This window comes from Triturus cristatus, chromosome 5_2 (assembly GCF_964204655.1).
Source record: "Triturus cristatus chromosome 5_2, aTriCri1.1, whole genome shotgun sequence".
NCBI lineage: Eukaryota > Metazoa > Chordata > Amphibia > Caudata > Salamandridae > Triturus > Triturus cristatus.
In genome coordinates, this window is record NC_140588.1 from 1041976319 (window position 1) to 1041997723 (window position 21405).

Below are 21405 nucleotides of genomic sequence, written 5' to 3' on the forward strand. Positions count from 1 at the left end.
TGTTCCCTGGGAAGTAGTCTCCGGGATAGGAAGACCACGGGTTGATCCAGACCCTCTTCATTGAGTTGCGATAACACTGCCCCAATGCCATGTTCTGATGCATCTGTCTGGACAATGAACTTCTTGGAAAAGTCTGGGGCCCTTAAGACCGGGGCCTCGCACATGGCTTGCTTCAGCTTCACAAAGGCCTGCTGACAAGCCTCCGTCCAGACTACCCGTCGAGGTTGTTTCTTGGACGTGAGCTCCGTGAGGGGGGCTACGATGGTACCGTACCCCTTCACGAAGCGGCGGTAGTATCCCGTGAGGCCCAGAAAAGCTCGGACCTCAGTCTGTGTCTTGGGGGGTTCCCAGGCCATGATGGCCTCGATCTTCCCCTGGAGGGGTTGCACCGCTCCCCTACCCACCAAGTGTCCAAGGTACACTACCGACCCCTGCCCGATCTGGCACTTGCTGGCCTTGATCGTCAATCCAGCTTGTCTCAGGGCCTGGAGAACAGCTTGCAGGTGACGCAAGTGATCCTCCCAGCTGTTACTGAAGACGGCTATGTCATCCAGATAAGCAGCAGAGAAACTCTCCATTCCGGTGAGGATCTGGTTTACCAGGCGCTGAAACGTGGCAGGTGCGTTCTTCTTTTTTTTTTTTTTTGATAATTTTTTTTAAAACCTTTATTTCTTCAAGAATCTGGACACAGCTATTCAGCCGACAACCCGGAGGTTCGGCAGCTTCGATAGGAGAGTACAAAGAATCGTCCACAGTGCATTGAAGGAGCAGTGAGAAGGTTCCATTTTTAATAATTACAAACACACAACAAACCCCAGCAAGGCAACAACACTGAATGCCCACGGTGATAGCCCCTCAGGGGGAGCCGGACCCCAATCGTCTAACAGTCACAGTACTATGATAAGAGGAAAAAGGGGGAAAAGCAGAGGCCCAAGAAGTCACATCTACATACTGAGCTGGAAAGAAGGTCAAGAAGAAAGCTGTTCCTCGGGGGGATCCAGATCAGGGGCAAGACATATTCCCCCCCTGTATTGATTCCACCGCCCCCAGATGGCATGCCACTTCCGAGGGCGGCCTCTGGCACAATATACTGTCTTCTCCCTGAGCATACTCCAGTCCATATTTTCTTTCCACGCAGTTAACGTGGGGGGCCCCCCGGAACCCCACAAGCGCGCGATGTCCCTCTTAGCAACCATGTTACCCAGGGTCACCCACTGGGTCTGTGCCTCATCATGATCAGTGGGCCCCCAGACATTCAGGAGACAACACCGCGCTTCCGGCTGCATAGCAATGCCCGTCACCTCCCCCATCACCGCATGAACTCGCCTCCAAAATTCCGTGATGACACCACATTCCCAGATGATATTTAGGAAAGTACCCACCATACCGCATCCCCTCCTACATAGGCCTTCCTCAGAGAATCCCATATGAACCAGTCGCGGCCCCGTCACATACACTCGATGCAGGATCTTGAGCTGCACCAGCCTCAGACGCGACGGGATCGCAACCTCCTTAGGAGAGGAAACAGCAGACTGCCAGTCCTCATCATCCAACTCGAGTCCGTCCCTAGTCCACTGGTCCCGCAGCCCCAGTAGCATATCAGCCCGAACATTTATCAGTTTCTTGTAGATGAGCGAGATCGTGCTCTCCGGCATATGGCCATCAAGGATCCGGTCCTCCAAAGGAGAGGACTCAGGCACCCTCTCACCCTCCACGAGGACTGACCGCAGGGCATGACGCACCTGTACATATCGGAAAAACTCAGACGCCCCCAACTCATACTCCTTCTGCAACTCTTCAAAGGACTTCACCCTACCCTTAATCAGCATATCTCCAACCCTGGAGATGCCGATCAAGTCCCATTTATCAAACCCTTTCGTATGCCAAAGCCTACCCAACCTTTCAGATTCAAACAACGGGGCAGCTAGGGTGAGCCTATCCTTCCAGCCCAGAGAGTCAGTCGCCATCTTCCATACACGCACCGCCACCCCAGTGGGCCCCGTGAGGGATGAGTCGAGGGACCGCGAGTACAACGCCCTAAGATAGTTCCCACCGCGCAACAACCATCTGTCCATGGCATAACCAGGGCTGAGGGCCGGGCCATAGAAACCATGGTTAATCGCGGACAACTGGGTGGCCCAATAATAGCGTCGGATGTCTGGAAGCGCGATACCCCCGTCATACCATGGAAGCGTCAATTTAGCAATCGCTATCCGCGGCCGCCCATCCCACAACAACGTCCGTTGGAGGCTTTCGACCTCCCGAAAGTACTTGGCCGGCACCCAATCTAGAGTATTTTGCAATGCGTAGAGGAACCGAGGAAGGGACATCATTTTGAACAAGGCAGCGCGCCCGACGAGGGAGAGCGGCAGCCTCCCGCCAGCCCTCAACATCCCGCCGCAGGCGCGCCAGGGGGGGGAGCAGGTTTCTCTCATACCGCAAAGCGGGGTCCATGGAGATAAAGATCCCCAGATACACGAAGCCCTGCTGAGCAATCCGGATCGAACAAGTTCGCGGGACCGGCGGAACCTCACCACTCAGGACGTATAAATACGATTTACTCCAGTTGATGACGAGACCCGAATTCCTACCGAAGGATGTAAGAACGTCACAGACCACTATGAGTGAGTTCTTGGGCGAGGCAAGATACAACAAGATGTCATCAGCATATAGCGAAATGCGGTCCTCGTGTTCGGACGACCACCGAAGGCCACGTATATCCGGGTGCCAGCGTATCCACGCCACCAGCGGTTCAAGAGCAAGGGCGAACAACAGAGGCGACAGGGGGCAGCCCTGCCTAGTCCCCCTCCCAAGCCGGAACGGAGTCGATGCCCGGCCATTTACCACCACACTCGCAAGGGGTCCCTCATACAGCAACCTCACCCAGCTCACAAAACCAGGGCCAAAGCCGAACTTGGCTAGCACAGCCCACAAATACTCCCATTCCACCGTATCGAAGGCCATCGTGGCATCAAGAGACGCCACAATAGCCGGTTCTCGCAGCGTGCCAGCCCTGGCGATCACACCATGAAGGCGCCGAAGGTTCAACGCGGTGTTGCGATGCGGAATAAAACCGGATTGGTCAGGGTGAATCAAGTCTCCAAGTACCCTGACCAATCGGCCCGCCAGGATTTTAGCCAGGATCTTCGGCTCGGCGTTGAGGAGTGATATGGGCCTATATGAGGCACACTTGTCTCGGGGTTTACCATCTTTATGTATCACAACAATTGTCGCCAGCCTCTGGTCCAACGGGAGGGTCCCACTCCCCCACGCCTCCACGAACATGGCGCGCAGGTGAGGGGCTACCCTATCCGGGAACAGTTTATACAGGTCAATCGGCAAGCCATTCGGGCCCGAGGCCTTGCCCGAGTTCAGCGCGCGAATAGCTCCCGCCACCTCATCGACCGTTAAGTCTCCATCAAGATCATCTCTATCTACATCAGAAAGACAGGGCAGAGCGATATCCCGCAAGAGGTCACGCGAGTCCTCGGGCGGCCTATCCGACACTGAGGCATAAACCTTACGGAAATAGTCCGAGAAACACTGGACAATCCCCTCAGGTTCCACAATCACCTCTCCCCCCTCTCCCGTCAGCTCCGGCACTACTCTATTAACCCGTTCTTTTTTATCCAGCCAAGCTAGGAGCTTCCCGGCCTTGTCACCAACATCATACAGGCGGCCCTGCTGTTCCCTACTGAGGGTCTTAGCGGCATTTGTCACAAGATCCTTATACTCGGCTTGCTTCAAGCTCAGCTCATGCAGTGAGGCCGCTGTTACCTCCTCCTCTAGCGCTCCCTCCAAAGCCACGATCTCCTCCTCCACCTGCATAACCTCGCCATCTCTCCGCCGCTTGGCCGCCACTACAAGTGAGAGGGCCTCCCCTCGCAGCACGGTCTTAAATGCTTCCCAGAGCGACACTGCCGAGTCCACGGACCCCTGATTATCCTTGAAAAAATTATCAACTGTCTTCACCAGTGCGCTGCGCATCTTGGAATCTCGAAAGTACCAGGAGCCACCCTTCCCCCTCCCTCTCGGCCGACATCCAGCCTGACCCACACTGGCGAATGGTCCGATATGCCACGCGCCATGTGCCTGGCCTCAGACACCAAAGGGGCGTGCACAGCCAGAGTGAGCAGGTAGTCAATCCTAGAAAGGCTACCATGCGCCCCGGAGTGGAAGGTGTATTGACGCTGTGTGGGGTGCCGGAGCCTCCAGCAGTCTATCAGGCCAAGTGTGTCTAGGAAGTCTGGAAGCCACTTCTGAGCCCCCCCTGTGTCTCTGGGCGGGTACCTATCCAGCAGCCCAGAGCCGACAGCATTGAAGTCTCCCCCTACCACTAACATACCCCCCGGGAGATCCAGCAAGGCCCTACCCAGATCTACAAACGTAGAGGCCTGCAGGGCTGGAGGGACATAAACCGAAACTAAAACCAAAGTTCTACCTTCCCACCTCCCCGCCACCGCCACAAACCTCCCCCTATCGTCAACAACGGTGGAGTCCACCTCAAATGGTAGCGAGGCCCTGACTAGGATGCCCACACCCCTAGACCCGGAGGAAAATCCCGAATGAGCTATAAATTTATAACCCTTCCTATTAAGAGCATAGCACGTGTTACCTATAAGGTGCGTCTCCTGCAGTAGGGCAACATCCGGCATTGACCGTTTCAAATGTTGCAAAACTATCCCTCGCTTAATGCGATCCCCCAAACCATTAACATTCCAGCTAATAACACTTAAACCTCTACCCCCCATCCCCAAACACAAAGAGGCCCCCCCCCCCGAAGAGCCACCATGGGACAATACCGAAGATGATCACTACGCCTTGCAGAAACAGACCCCCCAACAACAACCCCAAAATCCCAACCATCCCCCCCACCCTGCACCCCTGCTGCAGCTTACAAAGCCCCCCCAACTTGCAGTGTGCCTGTCGCCCTACCAAACCCATATCTACAAAAAGCACCCTAAGGGAGGAAAGAGCTCCCCTCGTCCTCCCGCAACCCTCCGCATTTACTGCACTCTATTCAAGTCATCAAATAAAGTCAAATCGAGTCAGACCGGCTCCGAAAAATCAGCCTTGCCCATCCCAGCCACTGTCCCCATCAGCGGCAGTGTCCTCTCCCGTCCGCCGCCGGGTCAAAGCGTCCAGCCATTCATTGGCCATGACAGGAGATTCAAAGAAGAATGTCCGATCTTCGTACACCACACGTAGTCTGGCAGGGAAGAGCATGGCATACTTCAGATCCCTCTCCCAAAGTCGCCTCTTCACCCCCAGAAAGCCCTGTCTCTGCCTCTGCACCTGCTGGGTGAAGTCCGGATAGAAATTCACCGACGCGTTCTGGAAGGGGACCGGGCCCGTCACCCTCGATGCTTGCAGGATAGCGTCCCGATCTCGAAAATGAAAGAGCCGGGCGACAATCGGCCTCGGTGGGGCTCCCACCTTGGGCCTCCCACCCGGCACTCTATGGGCCCTTTCAACCGCAAAGAACTTCCCAAGACCCTTAGGCTGCAAATGGTTAAGCACCAAGTCATCGACGAGCAGGTCAACCGAAGCCTCATCCGAGGACTCCGGGACCCCGATAACGCGCACGTTGTTGCGCCTGGCCCGGCTCTCAAAGTCCTCCAGCCGGCGGGCGGCGAGATCACTCTCGGTCCTCAGCTTACGAACCTCGGTCTGCAGTTCCGTGACATCATCGGCGAGGCCCGTGGTCTTGAGGTACAGGGTTTTAACCCGTTCATTCGTTTTGCCCAAGTCCGCACGGATCAGGTTAACATCCACCAAGATGGCATCCACCTTATGCGCCAGGGCATCAAACTGTCTCCCAATCGAAGTCTGCATCCCTTCGAGCGCGCCCATGACATCCTGCAGCGAGAGCTCCGGGGCCAAGGGCGAGGCCGCCTTCTGGGTATCCGGCGACTGGCTCGACCCACTCGGTGATCCCTTCTGCAGAGCATAGCGGTCCATATTATTGACTTGAGTATAGGCTCCCCGCCTGGTAGACTTAGGCTTCAGCCGATCCACCTCTGCTTTGCCCGACATGGTTGGTACCAAGCAGGTCGGTTCAGATAAGACGGCCCTCTCTCAACGAGAGGAATCGGGAGTAATCAGTTCTGCAGTGGGCCGCCAGAGTAGCATGTAGAGCGTCCAAAGGATAATAAAGCCACCAAGAGCTCTCCAGGGGCAGGGCAGACAAAGGGAGAGAAAGCGAAAGTGAAAGGACGGGGACCTCCATCCGACAGTTCACACCTCGCCTGGCCGTTGTTGTTCAACTAGAAGTCGGGCATCCTGCCAACTCCAGCCCCTGGCATCCCTCGGAGATAGGCCTCAATCTTCCGCCATGCATAACTCCGGTTCCCGGTGGGCGATCCGACCGCGGGTAGCATCAATCGCCTCCCTGACAGGTCATCTACACGATGCCATGCATGCAGACAGGATTAGAGACAGGATAGTCGACGGAGGGCGCGAGGGTCTCGGGAGCTCAGAGCTCACGCGGCCATCTTGGTCAAGCGCTAGGCTCCTCCCGGCAGGTGCGTTCTTGAGCCCAAAGGGCATCACACAGAACTGGTAGTGGCCATTGGGCGTGGAGAAGGCTGACCTTTCCCTTGCTCCATCAGTCAAAGAGATCTGCCAGTACCCAGAAGTAAGGTCAAAGGTACTTAGATATTGGGCAGCTCCCAGCCGGTCAATCAATTCATCCGCCCTAGGGATCGGATGAGCATCAGTTTTAGTTACTGAATTCAGTCCCCGGTAGTCCACACAGAACCTCAGTTCCGGTTGGGCACCCGGTGGTGCAGCTTTTGGTACTAGTACCACCGGATTGGACCAGGGGCTGCTAGAAGGTTCGATCACTCCTAGCTCCAGCATCTTAGTGACTTCACTATGAATGCTGGCCTTCACCTTGTCTGACATCCGGTAGATCTTGGACTTCACAGGTGGGCTGTCTCCTGTGTCCACGTCATGGACGCACAGGTGAGTCCTACCCGGAACAAGGGAGAACAACGAAGAGTACTGTCCCAGGACCTGGCGGCAGTCCTCCTGCTGTTCAGGAGTTAGAGATGGGGAGAGAATCACTCCCTCCACCGACCCATCCTTCTCTTGAGACGCAAACAAATCGGGGAGAGGCTCGCTTTCCGCGTCCTCTGCTCCGTCAGTCACCATCATCAAGATGACTTCGGGCCTCTCGTGGTGGGGTTTGAGGCGGTTGGCATGCAGCACCCGTAGGGGCTGACGAGGGGTTTTAAGATCCACCAAGTAGGTAGCCTTACCCTTCTTCTCCAACACCTCAAAGGGTCCTGACCAGCGATCCTGGAGGGCGCTAAGCTCTCCCGGTTCGATCACCCACACCTTTTGGCCATGCTCCAACTCCACCGGGTGAGCGTTGTGGTCATACCACGCCTTCATTACTGCTTGGCTGGCCTCCAAGTTGTCAGAAGCTTGCTTCCACAACTTAGCCATTTGGCTCCGGAAGGCCAGCATGTAGCTCACCACGTCCTGGGGAAGCTTTCTGGGAGTTCTTTCCCATCCGTCTCTCACCAGGTTGAGAGGTCCACGTACAGGGTGCCCATACAAAAGCTCGAAGGGGCTGAAGCCCACTCCCTTCTGTGGCACTTCCCTGTAAGAAAAGAGTAGACAGGGTAGGAGGACGTCCCATTTCCTCCGCAGGCTTTCAGGCAGACTTCTGATCATGCCTTTCAAGGTTTTGTTAAACCTCTCCACCAGACCATTGGTCTGGGGGTGGTAAGGAGTTGTGCACCGGTAGGTCACTCCACACTCCTTCCACATGGCCCGCATGTACGCTGACATGAAGTTGGTCCCCCTGTCGGACACAACTTCCTTGGGAAAACCCACTCGGGTAAAGATTCCCATCAGGGCCCTAGCCACAACAGGTGCTGTTATGGTCCTCAGAGGCATTGCCTCTGGGTACCGTGTGGCATGATCCACCAAAACCAGGATAAACCTGTGACCAGCTGTAGTAGGTGGATCTAACGGACCCACAATGTCGATGCCCACCCTTTCAAAGGGGGTGCTAACGACAGGAAGTGGTTCCAGGGGAGCTTTTAGCGTCACCCCTGTTTTCCCACTGGCTTGGCAAGACACACATGTCCGGCAGTAGGTATCGGACGACACTTTCATTTGAGGCCAATAAAAGTGTGGGACAAGACGGGCGAAGGTCTTGTCTTGCCCCAGGTGTCCTGCCAAGGGGATCTCGTGAGCCAACTCCAGAAGGAAGGCTCGATAACATTGAGGGACTACCAAGGCTCGTGACGATCCATGTAGGGGTGCCTTGGGTTCACTGTAGAGGAGGCCATCCTCCCAGTAAACACTGTAGTTCCCTTCAACGTTCCCTGCTGCCTGGGCTTCGGCCTGACGCCTCAGCCCCTCAAGGGTAGGGCACTCCCTCTGGCCCTGGCAGAATTCCTCCCTGGACGGGCCTCCCTCCACGTGCCACTCGGCCGGGATGGGTAGGTCCTCCAGTTCGGTGACATCCCCCACCGCAGACTCCTGGTCCACCACCTCCGGTGGCCTATCCGTCTTACGGGGTGCGGACGCCGAGGCAGGCTCCTCCTGTCCTCGGTTCTTCCCTTGACTAGCAGCTGGCTGGGCCTTTGTTCCAGGCTCCAGCCGAAACGAACTCCCTCTCCGGGTAGTCGCGGACCTTGTGCTCACACAGGCCCAGTCAGGTGTACCCAGCATCTCAGTATGAGTCCGGTATTCCACCTCCTTCCAAGCATTGTGCTCCATGTCATTCCCCAGCAGACAATCAACCGGCACGGCAGGGCTTACGGCAACTCGAAGTGAACCTGCAACCCCCTCCCATTCAAAGGGAACCTCGGCCACTGGATAGTGGCCTGTTCTGCCGTCAGCCATCGCGGCTGGGTGGAGTACATCGGGAATTACCTGCTCTGGAGACACCAGTTGGCTACGCACCATAGTCATACTGGCTCCTGTGTCTCTCAGAGCCTCCCCTCTTTGGCCGTTGATGGTGACCCACTGCCCATACTTTACGGTATTTGCGGGCACCTGTATCTTAGGAACCATCTCCCGTTCTCCCAGGGACACTAAAGTGACACCCGCCCACTCCCTTCCCTTAATTAAGGGCATCTCCTCCCCGAGCACTACACTAGCTACTCCGGGGGTCTTTCCTCCAATGGGAGGGGGTGGTCGTTTCGGGCACTTCGCATCTCCCTTGTAGTGTCCAACGCCACCGCACTCGTAGCAATGGACAACCCTTGGCTGCTGACTCTGGCCAGGATTAGGGTTTCTGGGTGGGTTAGCCCTAGGGGTGAATCCTGTTCCCTTCCCTTGGAAGTTATTTTGGGGGCCTTTGGAGAACTCCTTTTTCTTTTCCCCTCCCTCTTTCTTCTGGGGGGCGCCCTGTCCGGCCTTTTGAGTATCCCCTCCAGTCCCCCTTGTGGACACCCGGGTACTAGCCCAAATGTCCGCCTCCTCAGCAAGCTTCCGGGGATTGGTCAGCTTGCTATCCACCAGGTGTTGACGCAGTTCAGGGAAACATTTTTCGAGCAGGTGTTCCTTCAGTACTAAATCAAACAACCCCTCGTAGTTCCTCACTTCACTGCCCTGAATCCAACCCTCTAGTGCCTTCTTTGCATAGTCTAGGAAGTCCACCCAATTCTGTGTGCCCAGTTTGTGACTACCCCGGAACTTCTGTCTGTACTTTTCGGGTGTTAGTCCAAACTTTCTTATGAGCGCCACCTTCATGGTGGGGTAGTGGGTCTGCTCATCCTCCTCTAGGGCCAATAATGCATCCCTACCAGCTGGAGGCATGTACTTGTACAATCCCCCTCCCCAGTACTTCTCTGGAACCCCATGGGCCCTTACCGAGACCTCATAGGCCGCTAGCCACTTGGCGATATCGTCACCCGCTCCATAGCTAGCTACTATGTCCTTTGGCAGGTAGGGTTTGGGTTCCCTGGTGATTTCTTGGTCTTTGCTGCCACCATTAGGAACAGTGTGTGCCCCGACTCTTAGGATCTGAAGATCTATCTCTTTCAGCCTTAACTCGTGAGCCATCCTCTGTTCCTCCTTCTCTTTCTCCAGCCTTGCTAAGTCCCATGTGAGCTGTCTTTTCTCCCTCCGGTCTGTTAACTCCACTTCAGATAAGCCACCGCTAGAGACAGTGCTGCCCTTCCTGGAAATGGTTCTGGGCCCCGCTACTAGGTTCCCCACCTCAGGTTGGTACAAACCAGCTCCCTCACTGTCGGGCTCTCTATCCCTGTCCTCCTCCTCAGCCTTGCTTTCTCGTCGTGCCTCCCCCCAAGCCCTTAAGCTGGTTTGGAGTGCACCCTTCTTTGCTCCTGGGGGACAATACACCCCCTCCCGCTGACAAAACTCCCTGAGTTGGGCCACAGTATAGGTTTCCAGGTCTTCTAGCACAAACTCCATTTTGCCCACTCAGGTCAGAGGACAGTTATTTGCAGAAGCTATGCAGGGGGGTACCTTATATAATACCTCCTCCCACCACCAGAGTAAATTTGGAAAAACAAAAACTCACAATTAGGAAGGCCGCTTTGAGAAAACTCCAGGTGTAGGCCTATGGACTACCCACAGTTATTGTCGAGTATACGTCGGCACAGCTCAATCCCGCCGCTGAACACCAATTATGTTAGAAAAACCCCACTCCCACCCCGGAAGGGTGGTGGTAATGGGATTTTTCCAGACATACACTGTGGTAGCTTGGCTCGAGTGGTCAGGGGTCAGGCACCGTGTTAAGCATACGACATACCCACACAATAACCATGCGTGCATCCGTTCCAAAAACGACACTACACCTTAAAAATTATACTGAAAATATATCTCTTTATCTTCTTTTCTCTTAGTTGCTGATTAAATAATAATACAATCACAGTACACAATGCTTCTTCTTAAAAAGTGCAGGTCAAATAAATAGTAACACTTTACAGGTGCGATAAATAGGTTCAGGTCAAATAAATACTGTGAGGCAATAAATACTGTGCAGGAATAAGTTAGCTCAGGACAATAAATACATCACAGGAATAACTTAGATAAATACAATAAATACAGTACCCTCAATAAATAATATCCGCCAACAATGACATTTGTAAAATCAGATCACATTTAAAATACTATGGGCTGATTTGGCCCAGTCACAGCTTGTGGTTAGGTGGATGGCCTGAGGGGTATACTCCCTGGCTTGGACAAGGCTGAGGCCTACACTGAGGTAGATCAAGGGGGAATCTAGAGATCTGGCTCTCCCACACTACACAACCCCTCTGTATTAGTCTCAGCTCACCCCTGGCACAATCAAGCTGGTTCCAGCACCCCTCTAGCCCCTAGGATGGTCTCTTAGGGCTTCACAGGGCCTTAGGCGCCCTCTATTCCACTTACTGCCCTTTCTATGAAGTTCCGACGCCGCTGGAGTCGTGTCGACGCCGTGAGGCGGTTCCGGTTCGATGTCGGCGGCCTCGGCTCAATGACAGTTCTTGTCGACGCCGGTATGCGGTTCCGGCTCGATGTCGGCGGCCTCGGCTCGATGTCGACCTCCGGTTCGATGACGTCGGGCAGTCTTGGCTCGATGTCGACTTCCGCCGGCTCCGGTTCGATGTCGGCGGCCTCGGCTCGATGTCGACCTCCGGTTCGATGACGTCGGGCAGTCTTGGCTCGATGTCGACTTCCGACGGCTCCGGAGTGCGATCTCCACTCCCGACCTCCGGTGCTCCTTTCCTCAGGTTCCGGCGACTCCGGAGTGCGACCTCCACTCCCGACCTCCGGCACGATTCTCTTCAGGTTCCGGCGACTCCGGAGTGCGATATCCACTCCCGACCTCCGGCACGCTTCACCTCGGTCTCCGGCGACTCCGGAGGGCGGACTTCACTCCCCCCGTCGACGCCGCTCACTCGACCTCGGGTGACTTCCTCCTCGACCTCTGGTACTCTCCACGACCTCCGTCGGCGCCCTCTCTCGACCTCTGGCGGCTCCGGGTACGACGTCTGCTTTCCAGTCAGCGCCGCTTCTCCACCTCGGGCTCCAGGTCTCTAGGCTTCTCGACGTCGGACTTCAAGTAGTTACCAGTAACCAGGTCAGGTACTTGCTATTCTTTATTTTTAAGGCCTGTTCCTGCTGTCCAGGTCCTCAAGATGGTTTTTCTTGCTTTCTCCCACACAGGGCTCCAGGCTGGGCTCAGTCAGCAGGGACTAGTATCAAGGGTGGGTTTATGGACCCCACTCCAGGCACAAGTTTCCACCCCTGCTGCCTCACTCCTTCCTCCTTCAGGTTTCTGCTGCTCTCTCTTCACCAGTCAGGTGCCAACTGCCAGCTCCAACTGTCAACTCTGGCTTAGCTTCCCAACATTCCAAACCGCCTCCAACTGTCACAGGGTTCCAGAATGTTGCAGAAGGTTCTAGTAGGTTCCAGTGGGTTCTGATGATGTCACAGGTGGCCACCATTTTGTGCTCCAGGCCCTCAGACAGAAGTTCCAGGGGTAGATAAAATGGCTCCCTGAATCTGCATCAATACTAAAAAGTCTGGTGGTTCCCAAAAAGGAAAAAATACTAACAGGGTTTGAGGCAAAAGTGGGACAAAATAAATAATGATGAGGAGGGACAACCCAAAGGGCTGACAGGTCTAACAGGTGTATAATAATTGGCATAAAATACACCACAGTTAATCTTTCATTGTGTAATTGTCTTTAATTTTTTGCTCTACACTAGGAAATACAATGTTTAGCTGTGTAGTTCTGGTAGTTCCAGATGTCAACATTAAATGACTGTAGGAGCTTTGGTGCTAATTATTCTGTGCCAAATTTGAGAGGGGGCACAGCTTTGTGCCCCCTGGTTTGTTCAGATAAAATATGGTTGGTGGCTTTACACCACCCTGGCCTGCATGAAGCTTTGGAAAGCCTCCAGATCCAAATGTTCAATTTTGAATTCCCTACAATTGATACGTTTGACTGTGTCTTCTAACATCAATCATTTGAAGTGTGCACCTCACCCTATGGGCAAGGCACTTGTCATTATCATCGTATTTGGGACCTGCTCTCTCCTTCTCCATGTTGTCCTGAATCCAACATTTTAAGAACTTCTGTGAATGCAAAGTGACAACTGCTAGATCCACCCCTGTCTTGTGATGACTGCACCACTGACTTGCACACAATTCCTGCAGATGTGTAGGGGCCCTGGTGGTTTTTGGTGAACTCTTCAAGACAACACACCTATTTTATCACTAATTTTACTTTCAAAGGCTGATATCTGGCAGAAGACAAACCTAATCCTGAATGCCAGTGCTAGGACCATACAAATCTCTGCTTCAATAAAAATAGTTTTTTTGAGCAGGCGTAGGAGACAACATTTTCAGATTGTTCATTGATTCCAAATTACACAACAAATTTGATCACATGTTGCATTCCTGGCATTGGTAGAATGAATTCACCTTTTGCAGCTTTTCATCCAAATAATAGTCTACAAGTAGAGGCTGTCTTCTTGAATCCTCTACCATCCCCGCCAGCCATTTTGTAATCACTTCAAGGGAACTGATGGTTGGGTTTCCTGGCGTGCACACACACTACTATTGGGGTAGATTCATAGATGACATTTTGATTATCTGGACTGAATCTTCTGAGGAATTGCTTGAGTTTGTTGCATATCTGAATGCTAATCCATATAATATGTCTTTTACACGGAATTATTGTAAAGAAAGAATTCAGTTCTTAGATGTGGAATTAAATTTTACCAACATGACTTCAGAGATGGATGTATAGAAAATAAACTTCCTGTAATTCACTACTACATGCATCCAGTGCACACCTGAGAAGGCAATTAACTGCCATTTATTTGGGGAAATTGAACCAGCAAGAAGAAATTGTACCCCCCATCTAGAATTTAAACAGAATATTAGTGATATTATGCTGAGGTTTCTGGCAAGGGGCTACGATAAACAGTGACGTCTGCAAGTGCTAAAGCTATGAAACTTAACAGGAGAAATACCTTAAGTGATACTAATAGGAAAAATGTAAGTGCTCAAGATACAATTAGACTTATTACATCATATGGTGGAGAATTTGGAAAACTTATTAGAATTCTTGATAAATATTGGTATCTCTTGAGAGATGACAATTTGACCAATACCTGTATTTCTTTGTGTCCAAGTATCAGTTTTCCTCAAAGGTCGTACAGTAAGGAACATTATTAGCCATAGTTGTCTTAGCTTTTCAAATGTTATACCTTAGTGGTCAGCACTGACAAGTTGTTTCTTTAAATATGGTCACTATCCTGTTTGTAGACTAGCTAAAGACAAAACTGCATCTTTCAACTATAATAACAGCCCTAATTTTCAAATCAAGAGTAACATCAGTTGTGGTACAAAATTTGTAATATATGTTCTTTTGTGTAAATGTAAAACGATATGTTGGTAGTACAACCAGCCCTTTATGTGACAGCATTTCTGAACACTTTAGGGCAGTTAAGCAGGGTAATGAAAAATATCAGTATGCGTTACTTACTCTTGAATGCAAGATGCAGGATAGTCACCACAGTTTCCAGTTCCATGGACTGGAAATGGTAATGTTGGATGCAAGAGAAGGTAATGGAAAGTTAAAACGGAGATGGCATGAGTCACTCTGGATTATGAAGTTAAAAGTGGTCGAAGAACGGCTTAATATCGACCATGAACTGCAATATTTTCTTGGTAATCCCTAAAGTGATACTATCTTGTACCTTATGTAACCCAGCACATTTGCTGTAACTATAAGGAAGATATTACTATAGGGTACTTTATATGACATAGTTATTTTGTATGTATAAGACTATGTACTACTTAACTGGTAGTGATCACACCATACCTCTTCACCCATCAATATGCGTTTCTCTAATGGATTAGAGTACTTCATACTCTACACTAATATTTGTTTTCATGATTAAATATTTTTGCTTACAATTATTTGAGGTAATGAATACTAATGTGATCTCAGTATGTTTCACTTTGATGCTGACTATATAATTTAGGTACTCCCAATTTGACTAATTTGTTCTAACTTTCGAGAATTATACTAATATGGGATATGAACTCGAAATGTACAGTTATGTAGTTAATAAGAGAGACTCAGAACGACTACAATATAGTGCCACTTTAGAACATTATAGTTATGAGCAGCTTGTATAGTGCTGATTCAGTGCGCTACATGTAGACGTCGGTCTGGTGTAATTTTATGACGCCGATTGGGAATGCTTTATGAAGACAAGGGTTATTTTTCATTCTAATAATTTTAGTCTTATGAGTGGCATTTTTGAATTTTACATGTTTGATATTTGATAAATGTTTATTAAGAATATTAGATCGCATTTGGGTTTTTTTTATGCCTGTTTTCATGTTTAAGATGGGTTTCTTGCTATTTCAATATGGAGCCGCTTTCAAGAATCCTCATGTAATACGATAGTCCATTTTTTTCTTGAGTGTTTTTACACTGCTCCAATATGCTCTGCTCTAGAACTCCAATACTAGGGCCAATTCAGAACGCCTTTTGAAGACCAGAGTTTTTTTTATTTATTTTTATAATTCTAGTCTTTTCAGTGACGTTTTTTAAGTTCACATGTCTGGTAGTTGATAAATGGTCATTCAGAACTTTAGATTTAATTTAAGTTTTTTCTAACCCGTTTCACGATTAATATGGGTTTCCTACTATTACAATATGGCGCTGCTTTCAGTATGCTTCCTGCAATATGGCAGTCCTCTTTCTCTTGAAGTGTATTTATTCTGCTTAAATATGGCGCGGTTTCAGAACGGCAGTATGGTCCCCATGGTACAAAGTAGTAGTAATCTCCTAGAGGGTAAGACCTGATTGAGTCCCATGGGTGTTCACTGATTATTGCACTATTGTTGAGAATTCTACTATTATACGTGCATACAAGTGTACTTTTTATATACTGAGTTTTTTGTGAAGAGTTTTTCAGATCAACCATATGATTTTTTTATATTAACTGTTATATGCTCCTGTAGGGAGTATTATACTGTAGAACATGAGATTTTACAAAAGTGACCTGGACACTATCATGTAAATCCAATAATCTAGGATATGTGCTGATTAAATTTTCCCCTTTGATCGGTTAGCATTTCTGACTGTATACTGGTCTTTCACATGGCTAAATTGATGGACAATTACCAAGACTCTGATTTGATCTGTCATTCAAATCTCTGGTTATATCAACTGTACAGTTGGTGTATTGCTTATGTGATTATTACAAATGACGTTGGATTGTGTAGGGTCATTTTTCTTCCTATTCAAATTCCTCACTATGACTTGTTTGATGGGTGTCAATCGCTATTCGTGCATCACCAATTTAGTGTCTCATTCTATGTATATTGAGAATGGCTTATATAATCCATTTAATTGGTTAATCTTGCTACATATTTGGATTTTTTTACTTTACTTTTTTACCTTTGGTAATCTTCAATTCTTACTCTCTTTTCACTATGCTGGAGGATTATTTATTGGTGTCTGAGTGCTCTAGCCTTCTTTTCATGCACATGAATTTTGAAATTACTGTTGGAGCAGGCATTTATATAGGTACCTTAAACTAATTATTTCCCCCAACACTACAGTCTGTTATGGTGAATATAATACATGGGATGTGAAAAAGCTGAGGTTTGAAGTGGCTTTATTACCATTGAATTTATTCCCACTGTTGAATAGTGCTGCTGTAGAAGTGTTTGGCATTCTTTTCCAATCAACTCAGAGGCCATATCTGTTCACATACATGCACTGCTTATCCTGGACCACAGGCTCAAAACTCCATATCTGGACAGATTCTCGGCAGTGAACCTGCAGAGACCACTGTATTAAACTCTCTTTATTGGTTTACTTTGACCACACTTTTGTGAGTACCCTGATGAATTCAGGCTCTTGTGACCTCTAAGCTAACTGATTATTGATTAATAATCTAATGGATTGCCTAAAGGGGTGTTGTGTTTTCCCTTTCCTCTTTTTAATGAATATTGTATTCCAGGTTTGTACAATAGAAGAGTTAAGTGCATTAATGTTGCTCTATTTTAGTTTTTTGTGTGCATGATGTAGGTCACCAGGCACATCTTTTCTAATGTAAAAATGATTCGACATTTGTTGCAAGTTAAGAAATGTCATACAAAATTGTTAGCTCTTTCATAGATAAGAAATGGAATGAATTGGCTTTAATCAATCAGTAGCCATGAAACAATGTTACTGTATCTGTAGCAAAGGTTGTTGGCTCTAATGTTGGTTGTTGACTAAGGGAGAGATATTTTCCTAGATTATTACTTATTAGTCAGTTTAGACATATGCCACATTATCTCTTTTACGTTCTAGAAACAAACATTCCCCAATTTATATTTCGTAACAGTGGTTGATGCCCTAAGATTATTTTTAGGTTGAACCTGGGCAGCGCATGCGCTGCTCTGCGAGGCATGCTTTATTCGAGTATAGATTTGAAGCTCTGCCCACTCTCAGCCCATATTTTTCATTGGTTTGTGTCATTGTCCTTTGTAAATGCTGGCTTCTGATTCATTAATAGGCTCGTTAGTCCCTTCTTAGTGCCGCCTTGTCTTCATTTGCAACCTCCCATGAGGACTGGCCCTTTTACATCTGTTGTTACACGGTATGTCTTCTTTTTTCTGTAAGCACTATTTTCCTTAATGAGTTCATCCTACTGCAGGCATTATATGTTTTCTTGCAAGATTCAGAGCACCATGCACGCTTTCACTTTCCAAGTAACCTAGGACAATGGCGGCCGCTTCTTTGAAATGAAAGAAGTCTAGCATTTACAAGAGTTTCAGCTGTTGGTATTGTAAATGACAATGTCTTTTATTTGTGTGTTAATTATCAAAACTGATAAATAAAAGGTATTGTCATTTGCAATGCCAATAGCTTAAACTCTCGCAGATGTGAGACCTATTGCATTGCAAATCCTTGTAATGACAATGATGCATGTTATTGTGAAGAACTGGTGCTGACATTGGGGGTCGCAGGGTGGCATAGTTAGGATGTAAACAGATAGTATTTAACATGTCGCCTCTATTGATATTAGTCATTTATTTCAAAATTCATGTCAAAAACTGATTTTCTAATTTTCACATTACAATAGTTAATAGCGGTTGTGTCACAGATTTTCTCTTTTAGAGTTTGCATGAAACAGTATGTAAGTTCCATGGGTATTGCAGGAATTCAAATACTGTTTATGTTCTTCACGTTGCACAATAAAGTCTTGTGACAAGGATGCAGGTTGAAGCCGAATATTGCAAGAAATATGTAAAAAATGGGCTCTTAAATAAAAAATATACAAATAAGAACTTGAGTGAAAATCATTGGTATCCCGCACTGCTTCTCCCTTAATAAGAGAATAGGAGTTTGTTTTGATAAGGCAAGGCTTTTATTTTACTTTTTCAGCTTCGTGACCTGAAGGCCGTTGGGAAGAAGTTTGTCCATGTCATGTATCCCAAGAAGAGCACAGCTTTGCTCCGCGACTGTAAGTAGCGAGTGCAGTGCTCCCAGGATTTGTTTGTACTCTTAATGTGTTTTTCATACTGCACACTTACTAAATTGATGAATTATGACTACCTTGGGTATCACTACAAATGTAGTGGGCTGTCAGGATGTTTTGCACGACGTAGTTGTCAAGTCATAAAGAAAATCAGCCTGGTGACTATTTGAAAATAAATGTTATTGCAAGACATCTTGATTTAAATCTAGAAGATGTAGATTTAGGTTATATAGTGTCAACATTTTAAAAATGAGAGGGCTATCGGCAGTTTGATTCATTAGTACTGTAGCTATGGTACCTAAGTCAAGAAGATGGTTGATGACGACACCCTGTGACGCACAGCCATAGTGTGTTACCCGCACACACTTAAAGGCTTTACTGCATAGGGTGACAGTATCTGCCTAGGGTTATATAAACAACAGGGGATTGATTCATTTAAGGTAAACAGAGGTTGGAATCCAAAAACTAATAACAACACATGATACCTCTGTCACCATAAATCAAGGGGTCGATTTCTTAAAGTGGATTTTTATTTTCCACCTTGTACATGTAATATTCATGGGCTGAGTTTTATCTTTTTCATCAAGGTCTGTTCAGTGCTGTACAACTTTAAATCAGATTACAAAAAACATTTAGAAACACTTAACAATAAAAACCAAATCGACAATTGGACAATCATGTGCAACAACAGTATTTACATAGAAAGACAAAAAATATTTACATGGAAAGACAAAGACAGTTCTAAGTGGTCCTTTTTGAATAACGGAATGTGAAATAATCAACAAGCAAGGGGAGTCCTACACATTTCATATAAGATACCGGGGACCTATTCTTTTAGTCCTCGCAGACTAACAGTATTTTCGGAGTGCCAGTAGGAGGAAGCCTCCAGACAGTAGGGAACAGGTTTATGACACTATACTTGGGTGTCGGGCAAATGTTTTTTAAGGACTTGACGTCACTCTTGTTCCTTGGAGTTCTTAATACGGCTTGCCTCCTTTTGAAACAAACGCGTTTCGACTTTCTATGTGGCACTTGTTGTGGAAGGTCTTCGTCAGGGTAAACACATGTTTGTGCAAAGGACTGGGTGTATCTAACGGAGAGAAATGAAATGGCCGTCTTATTGTTGTGGAGACAGATGAGCTTTTTATTTAGCTGATTACACGTGTATTGATGGGTTAGAAAGCATGGTTAGCCGTACATACCGTATGGGAGGTCCTATAGGAGTCCGGTAATTGAGTTTCCTGCGACTCCAAGTGTAGACGCTGTTTGGATGCAGCGAAAAAACGGGTGGGAAAGGGAAGGAGGAGGGGGCGGCCTCCAAGCAATGGAGGTCGAGCACCCCAGTACCTGCGGGGAAAAGGGTGTATGCCCACTGGCATACATTGGCAAAACAACCCAAGCCATAAAAACAAGAATGACTCAACACCGTTCCAGAATTAAGTGCAAGATCCTAACTGCACCAATGGTAACACATTGCATTGAATATCAACATAGCCCCAAAGATATCAAATGGACTGTTCTAAAGCGGGTATATGGAGCTAATGTTGATAGTCTCCTTTCTAAATTTGAGGCAAAGACCATCATGTACTTGAACACAATCGAAAATGGCTTGAATGAAACCAGTGAATTACAACACTGGTCTTGAATTTGTCTCTTCTGAATTTCTCTTTCTCCCCTCTCCAGTACACATCCGTACAGGCATCTATACTCTGCCTTCTCACAAGAGGACGACATACCATTGAATAAACTGTCCGATACACACCTATACAGATTCATTCACACTTTTCTTACACTAAGACGCCTTTCCTAGAAGGTCGAAACGCGTTGGTTTCAAAAAGAGGCAAGCCGTATTAAGAACTCCAAGGAACAAGAGTGACGTCAAGTCCTTAAAAAACATTTGCCCGACACCCAAGTATAGTGTCATAAACCTGTTCCCTACTGTCTGGAGGCTTCCTCCTACTGGCACTCCGAAAATACTGTTAGTCTGCGAGGACTAAAAGAATAGGTCCCCGGTATCTTATATGAAATGTGTAGGACTCCCCTTGCTTGTTGATTATTTCACATTCCGTTATTCAAAAAGGACCACTTAGAACTGTCTGTCTTTCCATGTAAATATTTTTTGTCTTTCTATGTAAATACTGTTGTTGCACATGATTGTCCAATTGTCGATTTGGTTTTTATTGTTAAGTGTTTCTAAATGTTTTTTGTAATCTGATTTAAAGTTGTACAGCACTGAACAGACCTTGATGAAAAAGATAAAACTCAGCCCATGAATATTACATGTACAAGGTGGAAAATAAAAATCCACTTTAAGAAATCGACCCCTTGATTTATGGTGACAGAGGTATCATGTGTTGTTATTAGTATCTGCCTAGGGTGACAGTGCTGCAGAATCAAACCTCTAAAATTAACAATTTTTGCTTAAGATTTGAAGAAAAAATATAGAAAACCATTGACTTATCTTTTTTTACTGGAAATATGTTTCTGTTTTATTCGCTAGTGATTTAAGACTTATGGTATTTTACTTCCACAGGGGATTTATGGGGGCCCCTGGTCTTGTGCGTGACCCTAGCATTGTAAGTACAGCCTCTCTTTCCTTCAAACTCTTGTATTTGATATCATTTTAACAATCACAATATCTTTCATACTGTTTGGCCGTTTCTATGATAAAGTCCTTTACCATGCTGCCAAGTGACTCATTTAGGATGTGTACTCTTATCTGGCCTTGCCTTTTGAATAACATTTTGCTCGATTGAAGGACAAAACCGCTTTCTTGCATCTGTCGTGCTTTTGTCATCATGTTGATGTGATATCTGTAACGGATTCTGTGAAATGGAAATTTAACAAATGAATGGTTCTATTGCACAATTCTACACATCTATTTTCTACCGGATTCCGTGATTTCATAATGTTATGTTAAAAATTG

General features: G+C 47.8%; 1 protein-coding gene across 1 annotated transcript in view; it reads left to right on the forward strand.

The window, feature by feature from the left end:
• Window positions 1-21405, forward strand: part of YIPF6 (Yip1 domain family member 6) — a 131244-nt gene that overhangs the window by 50764 nt on the left and 59075 nt on the right. The window contains exons 3-4 of the mRNA XM_085608320.1: window positions 18386-18464; window positions 21013-21055. Of these exons, the coding sequence (XP_085464446.1) occupies window positions 18386-18464; window positions 21013-21055 (122 nt within the window). The remainder of the gene's footprint in view (window positions 1-18385; window positions 18465-21012; window positions 21056-21405) is intronic.